The sequence below is a fragment of the Hevea brasiliensis genome, chromosome 14, assembly GCF_030052815.1.
Source record: "Hevea brasiliensis isolate MT/VB/25A 57/8 chromosome 14, ASM3005281v1, whole genome shotgun sequence".
Taxonomy (NCBI): domain Eukaryota; kingdom Viridiplantae; phylum Streptophyta; class Magnoliopsida; order Malpighiales; family Euphorbiaceae; genus Hevea; species Hevea brasiliensis.
The window spans coordinates 57,436,225-57,447,873 of NC_079506.1; the positions used below are offsets into that span (position 1 = coordinate 57,436,225).

The window sequence follows — 11,649 nt, forward strand, 5'->3', positions numbered from 1 at the left end:
AAATTTAGAAGATTAAATTAATTAACCAATTATATTTAAAAAATTAAATTTTATAATAATTATTTATTAAAGATGTTTAAGAAATAAAAAAATTTAATAAATTAATAATTATATTTAGTAATTAATACTTTTTTATTATTTAAATTTTAAAAATTAAATTAATTAAGAATTATATTTAGAAAATTAAATTCTATAATAATTATATATTATAACTATTTACAAATTCAATTAAAATTTATCATTTGGCATAAATGTAATAACTGTATAATTTTATTTGATAATATTAAAGAAAAATTTATCTATTATATATATATAAAAATTAAAATTATCACTTAACGTAAATATGATAACTTTAGAATTTTATGTGACATTATTAAGAAAAATCTGCCTTTTATATATATATATATATATTTATTTATTTATTTACTTATTTTAATCATTAGACTTATAGCATAAGTTATGTTTTAATTGTTAATTATTAAATTTATTTTTTTAAATTTTCAATTATAGCAATTATTTTACTTTTTAACTATTTTAATTAATTTTTAAGACTAATTATTTTCATAGTCTAATATCAAAATTGAAGAAATTAAATGGTTAAAATTATGCCATGTATTAATTTTAAAATAAATATATTCTTAAAATATAAAAATTAATCTTTCTAATTTACTTAGAATTAAAAATATAAATTAATTATAATTATAAAAGATAAAAAGGTAAAATTTTTTGCATTATATCTAAAAATTGCACAAAAATAATAAAAAAATAATATTTCTTAAAATAATAAATAATTTTTATGATGCATGGATAAAACAGACATAAATCACCATGAAATGAAGTCCGCGTCAACCAAATAGCACGTTTCATAATTGTACGCCGTTGGATTAAACTTGTTTTGCATCTCTGCCGTCCAAGTTAGGCTATAAACATATCTTATTCTAAAACTCATGCCCTTCTCTGTCTTCCATCTTTTTTCTTTGCCTTCTAACCCTAAACCATAACAGCCATAACTTCCGGCGCCACCACCTCCAGCCCTTAATCTCTCCATGCATGACAGCCACCGCATCACAATCTTCAATCGCTTTGTTTTCCTTTTTCTCACTCCTCTCTGTCGCCTCTTTCCCCAACGCCCAATCTAACCCTAACCCATACTCCCTGTCCTTTTCCGTGTTCTCCTACTTCTCAGTTTTTCAACAGAAAAAGTTATCCTAACCCTAGACAACAATTCCTTTGTTGTCTTCTTCTCAACGAAAAAATCTATGGAATTAACAAGATGGCAGCAATACATTCCCATTTTCGAAGAAATTAGGAAATAGAAAATATCAAACACAGCATCTCTACTATCCAGTCCACTAATTTGACATGCACGTCTATTTTTGTAAGTTTTCTACTAATTTCAACTTCTTATTTTGGTTAATTATGCCTTTTATTTTTTTGCCTTCGTTTGCCATTTATCCACTCTCTATTGTTCATTCTCCTAATTTCCTTATGGTGGGTAATTGATAAATTTCTTTGTGATCTCTGAGTGAATAGAAGATAATGTTTTTGTTTTCCTTTTATTTCAAATAAAATTTTCTTTTCTGTTTTTTTTTTTCGGTATTTTCTTGTCATACAAATTTGCCATGCATTACCAATTTACATAAGATAAAATATTAACCTATTAGTTTTCTACTCAATGAGGTCATGAAGAAATATAGGCTCTATTTTATTTTTCTAATTTATGTGGTTTCCTCTTATTTTAGCTTTCAATTCTTAGAAAGAGATTATTTCTGCAGGACTTACCAGCTCTGATGCAAGTTGATCAGAAGGAAACTAGTATTATTCCAAGGGATGATGTGCAAAATGGCGAATTTTTACAGTCGCAATCCATAATCTACGCTTCTAAGGTTTTGAAGTAACATAGCATTTTTACAAATTTTTTCTACTGTGTCTGGCAATGAAAATGTGGTTATGGTTTTTAAGCTCACTGCTTGTGCGTCACCTTTTAATAGTATTTGCTCAGAAATAGATCTAATAAATTATCCCTGGAATTATGTAACATGCGCAGAAGCTTCAAGATGATCTACACGTGTTGGGACTCAAAATCAAGCAGCATGAGAATAATGTAAAGTTTCTGAAAAATGAGAAAAATAAATTAGAAGATTCCATTCTGGACTTGCAAGGTACTTTCTTATTTTATATGCCTATCCCTTAAATACTTGTTAAAATTTCAAAACAATCAAAACTAATGAAAATTGTTAAGTACATGCCTTAACTTGGATGTAGTTACATTCAAACATATCATGCAATTTACCTATTAAACACAATGTTACCATATAGTCTGCTCACTTTTCAAATGCAATCTAGCCCTTTTGCAGTTGTTGATCATCAATAATTGATTCTCCAGATAGCTATGGACCTTCTTGCATTGCTTAGGACTCGATATTCACACTGTCTCAATGTTTTAAATTTATTTTATTTAGATAAATAAATATTGTAGTTGGTCATGAATGTTTCTCCCTATATGGACTCCAAATGATGTGGATAAAAGTAGTATAATCTCTTGTTCAAAAAAGAAAAATAGTAGTATAATTTCAACTAGTGTTTGTCAAGAGGTGCCCAGGCGCTTGCCCAGGTGCCTTGGTTGGGCAACCTTGCCTGGGACGCCTCCAGGCAAGGTGTCTTCAACTAGGTGCTCAGACGAGGCCCATGCAGGGCGGCACCAGGCACCCCTAGGCAAGAAAAAGGTGAGGAATTAAAAAAAGAAAAAAGAAAAGTTGTGAAAGAGAAAAGCTAACCTGATTTTTGTTTTCATCTTTTGGCATCCAAAGGGTGAGAAAAAATGATAACTAGAGAATTAGGATTTTGAGTTTGGATGACATGATGAATGAAATTGAACAATGCATATGGAATTCTAAATTATATTATGTGGTTTATGGTGTTTGCTTTAACATTCTGTGTTGTTAGAGGAATGGTTTTGATCTTGAAGTTTAAAACATATAATATATTATGAAATATGAATATGAAATTTGGTAATTTATTGATTGTGTAATGTGTTTGACTTTTTACATTGTATATTTAATTATTTATTATTTTAGAATAAATTAATGCCTCACTTTGCTTGGGCAAGCGCCTAGCTCCTCGGGTAGTGCCTAGCACTTTTGACAACACTGATTTCAATTTCATGTCAATGGTGTTCAATTTGGAAGAAAAAGTTGTATTGAACAATTCTTTCTGGAAATTGGTTACTTTATTTTCCTATATGGTACATATTGCTTTTCCTACATTTTCTCTACTAACCAGTTTTCTCTCAGTTATTCTTGGTAAGTATCATTCTGCAACCCAGCCTAACATTGAAAATGATCGCCGCTCGTCCAATCAGAGTGAGGAGGAAACGACAGAACAGATTCTACAGCATGAAAAGTCTGCTGCAGGCATTCTGTGTCAGCTGAGATTGCACTATGGCACTTGTGCTTCTCATCTTACATTGACCAAGGATGTGCTTGGCATTGTTGCTACGCTTGGCAAAGTCAATGATGATAACCTTAGCAGGTCAGTTGAAGTTTACATGTTATTTTTTATCAATATTTCAGGAACTGTGAAGTTTACTCTGTTTTGACCTCTTATTGGGTGTTTATTATGCTGTTTTACCAATGAAATAACCCATAGTAGCATGTTATTTAATGAAATAGAATCTGTTGAATTCATTGCTGACATAAGTGGACTGTGCTTGGTTTCTGAAAATAGGTGGTGGATTTTAGTTCTTCCAAATAAAAAAAGATAGGAAACCAGTTTTAGGTTTAAACAAATGCTATGAACTCCCTATTTTATGTCTTGCTGGTGTTTTATCTTAATTGAGGGGCAGCTTGATAATTTAATTGTTATTTATCTGCACCATTCTTGATTTACTTTTTCTTATTTCTCTTGATTGCAGGCTTCTTTCAGAGTACTTAGGAGTAGAGACTATGTTGGCAATTGTCTGTAAGACTTATGAAGGTGTTACAGCTCTTGAAACATATGACAAAGAAGGCCACATAAATAATGACTCTGGTCTTCATGGCCTTGGTGCTTCTATTGGGAGGGCTCTGAGTGGTCGATTTCTTGTCATTTGTCTTGAAAATTTAAGGCATGAATCTCTTAATATGTCTTTTTGCAACCTAGAATTTCAGTTTGTAAAAATTCCAAAAGCATTTTTTCCCCTTTTGTAGACCTTTTTGCGGCGAATTTATGGCTGATGACCCACAAAGGAGGCTTGATCTTCTAAATCCAAAATTGCCCAATGGGGAGTGCCCACCTGGATTTATTGGCTTTGCTGTAAATATGATCCATGTGGATTCTACAAGCTTGTTTTATGTCACATCCAGTGGATATGGCCTCCGGGAGACTCTATTCTATAACCTGTTCTCTCGTCTGCAAGTTTATAAAAGTAGGGAAGACATGTTGCTTGCTCTTCCTTGTATAACTGATGGAGCCATTTCATTGGATGGAGGGATGATTAAGGCTACTGGTTTATTTTCCCTAGGCAATCGGTAAGCAGCTTTTCTTTCAGAAGTGATGACATTTTATTTCTAATTGCATCTTGAGCATCATTATTTTACTGTATTTTTGTTATGGGTTTGTACTTGAAAATATGTTTTCAGCATTCATGTGATTCAAAAGCTTCAAGAAAGGACCTTTCTGAACTATAATAGATTATAGGTTGTGTGGAGTTATGCAATGTTACCCCTAGACTATCCTGCAATATGTTATCTGGGATGATTGACCATTGAGGTTTTAGATTTTTTTACCTTGCATCATATATATACATCTTACAAGTGGATAGCATGTTTCACTAGATCCTAACTTCAAGTGTTCTTTTTTTTTTTTTTTTTTTTTAATTTTCTTTATGCATATTAATTTGTAATGAGGTTAATCTTTACTCTGGAAATTATTAATCTGTAGGAATGATGTGGATGTAAGATTCCCAAAACCTTCTCTGGCTGCGAATTTACCTGACAACTACAGTGAAACTGAGAAGCAGCTCTCGGGGATGAAATGGAAAAAGGACAAATTGATGGAGGATGTTAAGCGAGAACAATCACTGCTGAATGCTGCAAAGTACAGCTTTGAGAGGAAGAAGGAAGAGTTTGTTAAGTTTCTGGCTGAAAGCTCAGCATACGCAACTCAGGTAATGCCTTGAACATATCTGAATTATCAGTTTGCAGTGGAAGTAACTGTCATGAAATTTAAGTTAGTATACACCAATTAATAGAAAATGATAGTACAATTATATTAGTGAAGTGACAACTTTAGTACCAAGCAAAATTCTTATATCTAAATCTATTTCTATTTGCTTCTCTGTCCTTTTGGGAGGAACTTTTCCATTGACTTTGTATGAATTTAATGATACTCAAAATATGTGTGATTTATGCATGCATGCATTAGCGGTGTAGCTTGGTAAGATTTCAAATAAAAGAAAATTATTGTATGTCACCTCTAGATGCACTAAAATCCACTAATCAAAGGTAAAAAATTTTTGGAAAAAAAGGCCTGGTCATCATGGTTTCAAAAAATTGACATAACGGCTGTTAACAAGTTTTTCGGGCTTTTGTGACCTTTACACCTGTTAAATAACGGGTTTTAAAAATTGTAGCTGTCATGGCCGTCACCGACCGTTATCTGCCGTTACCTGACTAACTTTGCATTTGCAGCTTTATTTCACATCTACTTCATCTCCATGGCTGGCTCCACTCATGTGAAAGTGCAATTAATCTGTTATAGAGGGATTCTTTCTTCTTTTGGCTTATTCATTTATTATGTTAAAGCTCATAGACTCTGTGTGTGTGTGTAAGTTTTCACTAGCCATTCAGTAGCCATGGGCTATCACTCAAATACTTAAGTCTTAACTTTCTCTCAAGTCTCAAGTCTTTGCCATTTTCTCTCAATTCTCAAACTCAACATTCTCTCTCTCTCTCTCTCTCTCTTCCACATCCACAATCAAATCTAAGTGAAGGCCTCCAACTTCAATCCTCTACAAAGTTGAGTTCAAGAGCATCATAAGTTAGTTATTGATTATTTTCTCTAATTCTTAGAATTTTTTTTAATCATTTTTAGGTAAATACATAAATAATTAGGAAATAATATCAAAGAATTTAATGGATATATTTATGTATAAATTAGTACATACTACATAAATCATTTTAGGTAATGCATAATTGCATTAAATTATGCGTAAATTAGTATCTCCTAGACACTCATTTTGGTGGTAATTAGGTTAGTTATTTACCATCTACTTGGTGTTTTTTTTTTTTTTTTTTTAAATTGATTAATATTAATGATGTATAAAAATAAGAAATTTAATATCTTTATTTGATATATTTATGCTTATTATGTAGTTGTACATCTTAGCTTTAATTATATCTTTGAATATATATGCATTTCATGAACTTTGCATATTTTTTAAAAAAATTTGCATAGCAATGGGCTGTTACTGTTACATTACGGTTGTTACAGACCCATTTCCGCTCCCCGCTACCGCGACCGCGACCGCGACCGCGACCGCGACCACGACCACGATTTAAAGCCATGCTGGTCATTACAACTCTAATCTTCTGTGGCTTTGAATTTACCTAATAAGTATGGTGAAACTGAGAAGCAGCTCAAGGAGATGAAATGGAAAAAGGATGCAATGACAATGTTAAGCTAGAGCAAGCACTTCCTCTGGATGTCACCATCATCACTGAAAATATTAAAAAAATTTGACAATGTAGAGCTTGAGAACTTGTAGATCTTGCCTGCCAGAATATGATTGCTGCAATATCCACATGGCAGAGCATTGATAAATTTCAAGCATTTTTCATTAATCTGCTCCTTTTGGAGAATGTCACTTGCCTGCTACTTGTCCTTTGACTCACTTCAGCTGCATCTTTCCACTCCCCATTTTACCGTTACTAAGCCAAGAACCACAGTCGTCGATCTGATTTAGCTGCACCTTCCATCTTTGGTCCTTGAACCAATCTAGGGCTACTGGCTACACTGTTGTGGGTTGGGTTTGGGGCTGAGGGAAGGGGAATGGCAGGAGAGAAAAGGTTTGAGGTTGGGGATTGAGGAGAGAGAGGGAAACAATAAAAACTTCTTAAAAAATTACTTTTAGTTAATTTTAGTAAATATTATTTTTATTTTCAATTTTGACTACTGTGTGAAATTGATAACGACTTTGCTATTCAGTAAATTAGCCAAAAAATAAAAGATTTGGGTGAAATTGAAATAGTACACGAAGGTTGTGGTTTATGCTTTAGGCCCAAAAAAAAAATGGTAATGAAACTTGTGCAAATAATTTTTTGTGGTAAATCAGTGGGTTAATACTATCTTCAGTTGCACTTCTACCTGTCTAAATGCAAAATGTTGAATGGACTGCCATGTTGATAGTGATATTTGCTCTTAACTAGTTGTCAGTGTTTGGAACTATTCATATTGTACGCATTAGATTGCAATGAATTAATTTTATTCATGTAGTTGTGTTGCATTTCCCAGAAAATGTATATAATATAGTTCTCATGTATAGTTTTTAATATAATGGCTGCATCAGATGCAAGCAGGACATGACAATTTCAACCCCAGATGATATTTAGACGGAAGAAATCCTGTTTTTTAAGAGGATAGGAACTCAAATGACTGACATTGTCAATTTATAGTGAAGTATTTCTCTTAACCGTTCTACTTTCTGGGTCTGGATGAAGAATTGTCTTGCTACAAGACGGTAGCGTGCATTTTTCAGTTTCTGATGTAAATTGATTCTGCAAATTCAGTGTCCTGAAGCACAGCTGGTTTATAGGCCTCCCTCAGTTGTTGATATGCTTGAGGGAAGGCTCTAATCCCCAATTGTCCAACGAAGATGGATTTTCCTTAAAGTTCTGTTCGTATCAATTGTAGTCTCCCTTTCTTTTGTTTGTTTTAGGACACTGAATTTAAGTTCTGTTGGTGCTCTGTCAACCAGATTGTATATACATGTCATAATCCGAGGCTGTTAATTTTGTAACATTCTTGCTGAAACAGTTTTATGATCAACAGGTATGTTTTTAACCATGAGTTTGCAGCTTCAATTTTCAATTTGGATGTTTGAATAGCCTAATGTGTTGGTTGGACATGGTGTAAGAGTTAAAAAGTAGATTAGCCATCATCCACGTGTACAGATGGTTCAATCTGATTTCCGGCAGTGGCAATGTTGGTTTCTTTTGTTATTTTAGTCTACAGAAGCATGAACATTTCTATAAAAGCGTGTCAGATTTATTACGAACATGGTTATTTACACATGTAGAGCTTTTGGCGAATGGCAAGTTAAGCCCAAGTTATGCTGGTTCTTCGATATCAGTTTCATCCATTTATGGTCAATTATTTCTAAAGGGTACAATTTTGGTTTTAGTTGAATTTCAAACTCGGTAAGTGGTTGGTGAGTTGATGCAATAGACCCCATAGCCCTCTTCCTAAATTAGCTCGAGAAACGACACTGTTTTTGTGTCGTTGAGCACTGTCTCATCCCCTATCGTCCTTTACACAATGCAGAACTTTTGGTCTTTGGTCTTCGTTGAAGCCTCCAGGGGGCATTGCGGGTGGGTGGAACAAGCTTTCACACGCCAAACCTGATCGGGCTAATCTGCAATCGTGCAGCAATAAAATACAACTTGAAGAATTGGTGCAGCAATGAAATACAACTCGAATTGAAAGCCGAATGCATATTTTGGCCACCAAAAGTTAGTCTTGGTGATTAATTTGCTTTTCAAAACCAGTTCATGCTCAATTAATAAGCTTCTCAAATTTTAAACTTGGCAAAAGGTGCAGGTACATGACTAAACTGAAATTCTGGGTTAATTGAACTAATTGCGGTTTTATTCTCTCTTGCCTCCTTTATTAGGTTTCACGTTATAACCCGCGTCTTTGTTTGTCTCTTCTCTCTCTGACCTTTTCTCTCTTCCATCTCTCTATAAACTGTCACTTGACGAGCACTCTCCTTTTGCTTCTTCGAAGATTGCCCAACCACAGCTTTTACCTTCCTGTTATTCCACTCTCCTGGTGTCTCACCTAAAAGCTTCCCAGCCTTTTATTTTTAAGTTTCTTAAAATTACCAAGCTGTCATTCTCATGACTCCTCATGCTTGCAAGACATTTCAATCCCTTCTAAATTTAAAAATCTTTCCATTTTGCCTTTGCGTTTCTTCTTTTCGTCACCCTACTTATCAAACCCATAATTTTTTTTTTCATCAAAATTCTTCGAACCCAACACTGCTCTCTTACTCTTAGTACCAATTTTCATTTTTATTCTTTTTTTTTTTTATTTTTTTTAACCCAAAATTCTCTCTCAAAATCTCTCTATAATGCAACAGCCCATCTATATTGTTCAACAGTGATTATGCCACTTGATTTGACTTTTTTATAGTCTGATATTTTGATTGGAATTGGATTTACGCATTGTGATTTGTTCTTTGACTGATTTGGGAGAAATCTCCACTAGTAAATAGAAAGAGATGAGAAGGAGAGTAAAAACCAGAAAGAACAGTAAGCTGTGAAGGAAAAAGAGAATGAAAAATAAGAGACCGAAGGATTATAAAAAAAATGATTTTTACATAATAAAGAGATGGATAGAGAAAGAGAGGTAAAGGGGAAGGGCAAAGAGAGAACAGAGGTACAGAGCAATACTCAAAGTTGAAAAATGGCTGGTGCAATTAATTCTTAAAATTCTTATTTAGTTTTGGGGTTCTCTACTAAAGTGGGACCCAAAAAAGTGACAATTGTTAGATTAAAGATAATTTTTGAGGTATGTCAAAAATCATAAATTAGTTTATATTTTTATGAGAAAAGATAAGGCTTAATTTCGTTAAAAGGTTAGTGTTTAATGTTAAATTGATCATTAATTTCGTTACTTTCAAAAGAGTTTAAAATAATTATCCTTGAAATATTACTTTATTCACAACATGAGTATTACTTTATTAACAACATAATTTCTACATTTAAATTTTATATTTAAGTATTTATTTAATTTTAAATAATTATATATTTTAGAAAAGTTAAATATTTTTTTATAATTATTCAAATATAAAATATTAAAAATATTTAATTGGGTAATAATATGTTTTTAAATATTTTTATTATAATTATTTAAATATAAAATATTAAAAATACTTAATTAAATAATAATATGCTTTTTTTATAATAGTAAAAAATGGTTAATAAAAAAATAATTTTTTTTGCTAAATTCTTAAATTTTTTATATTGTGATCTATAATTTATATAAAATAATTTTGATGGTAGCATTTTTGAATAAGCAAAAATTATTAAAATTCTTTTGACTTGAATTTTGGAAAAAAATTATAAAAAAATTATATTTATATGATCTAATATAATTTATTTGACGATGCATAATCCTACATAGTTATAAATTTATTTATAACTTATAAATATTCTTAAACAATTATATTTTAAATTAAATTAATTATTTGAAAATTAAATTATAATTTTATTTAAATGAAAATTAATTTAAAATGAAAAATGAAAAAAAAAAACTTTCTTGTATATTTTTTTAGAATTCCTTAAAATTTGAATTCATATTTAGAAAAAAATATTTAAATGCTATTAAATAATTTATATTTAAATGACTGTAAGCTTCACATTTAAAGAATTATAAACTTTATTCTTTATTTAAATAATTATTAAAAATTTTAAATGCTTTATAAAATATATAATTATTTAAATATAAAATTTGATTGTAAGGACTATGTTGTTAATAAAATAAAATTTAATGACTAAATTATTTTAAAATATTACAATTTAACCGCAGAAATTAATATGTAAACGAAATCAAATTTTAAGAACTAAATCTTCTTTCATACCAATTATAAAAATTGGCATGTGGTTTATGACATACTTTAAGGACTAATTTATAATTTATGTAAGTGAGACCCAAAAAAGTGACAATTATCAAATTAAAGAAAATGAAAAGATTGTTGGAAAAAGAAAAATTCACCAATTATAATACTTAAATTTTAATTTAAGTAAATAATGTGTCTTAAATTACAATTAAACAAAGTATTTAAATGTGCACAGTAACAAGAATATGCAATTCGGCAAAGTAAGGAACAAGGCAAACTTGCATAAAATAATTGTAATAAGTGGTCTCCAATCAATACACGCCCAAAAACACTCCAACAATTCAAATCACACCAAAAGAACTTAAAACAATAATAAAAAAAAAAATCATATCTAATGATGTTGGAACAAGGACATGACAAGAGGAGCTTTGGTGCGTCAGGATGGAGAACTCCAGATTTGAAATTCCATTCAATGCACATGCCAATTGTAGATCTTGAAATTGAACAACTTGATCAAATCCCACACCAACCAATTCTCCAAGCTAAGGATGCAACTGATGTTTCACAGAAAGGCAGAAAAGAGAAAATAATAACTTGCAAGTCTCCTTGGATAAGTTGAACACACCAGCACGGAGAAAATAATAACTTGCAAGTCTCCTTGCAAGTCTCCTTGGATAAGTTCAACCTTGCAATTGTTGAACACACCACTAATAAAACCAGCACGGATCTTGTATGCTTAATCTTTGATAAGCAAGCACCACAAAGAGAAATTACATAATGAATTGTCACCACTCCAAGAAGGAGATAAGACCATGCACACGCCACTCTTA

At 31.4% G+C, this 11,649-nt stretch overlaps 1 protein-coding gene across 1 annotated transcript; it reads left to right on the forward strand.

The window, feature by feature from the left end:
* Positions 1-940: 940 nt before the first annotated feature.
* On the forward strand, positions 941-8,043 carry LOC110665945 (protein DEFECTIVE IN MERISTEM SILENCING 3). Its single transcript, XM_021826275.2, has 8 exons — positions 941-1,378; positions 1,776-1,886; positions 2,048-2,162; positions 3,294-3,531; positions 3,914-4,105; positions 4,188-4,508; positions 4,921-5,146; positions 7,547-8,043. The coding sequence occupies exons 2-8, from the start codon at positions 1,791-1,793 to the stop codon at positions 7,580-7,582; spliced, it is 1,224 nt and encodes a 407-aa protein (XP_021681967.2). The 5' UTR covers positions 941-1,378; positions 1,776-1,790; the 3' UTR covers positions 7,583-8,043.
* The last annotated feature ends 3,606 nt before the right edge of the window (positions 8,044-11,649 follow it).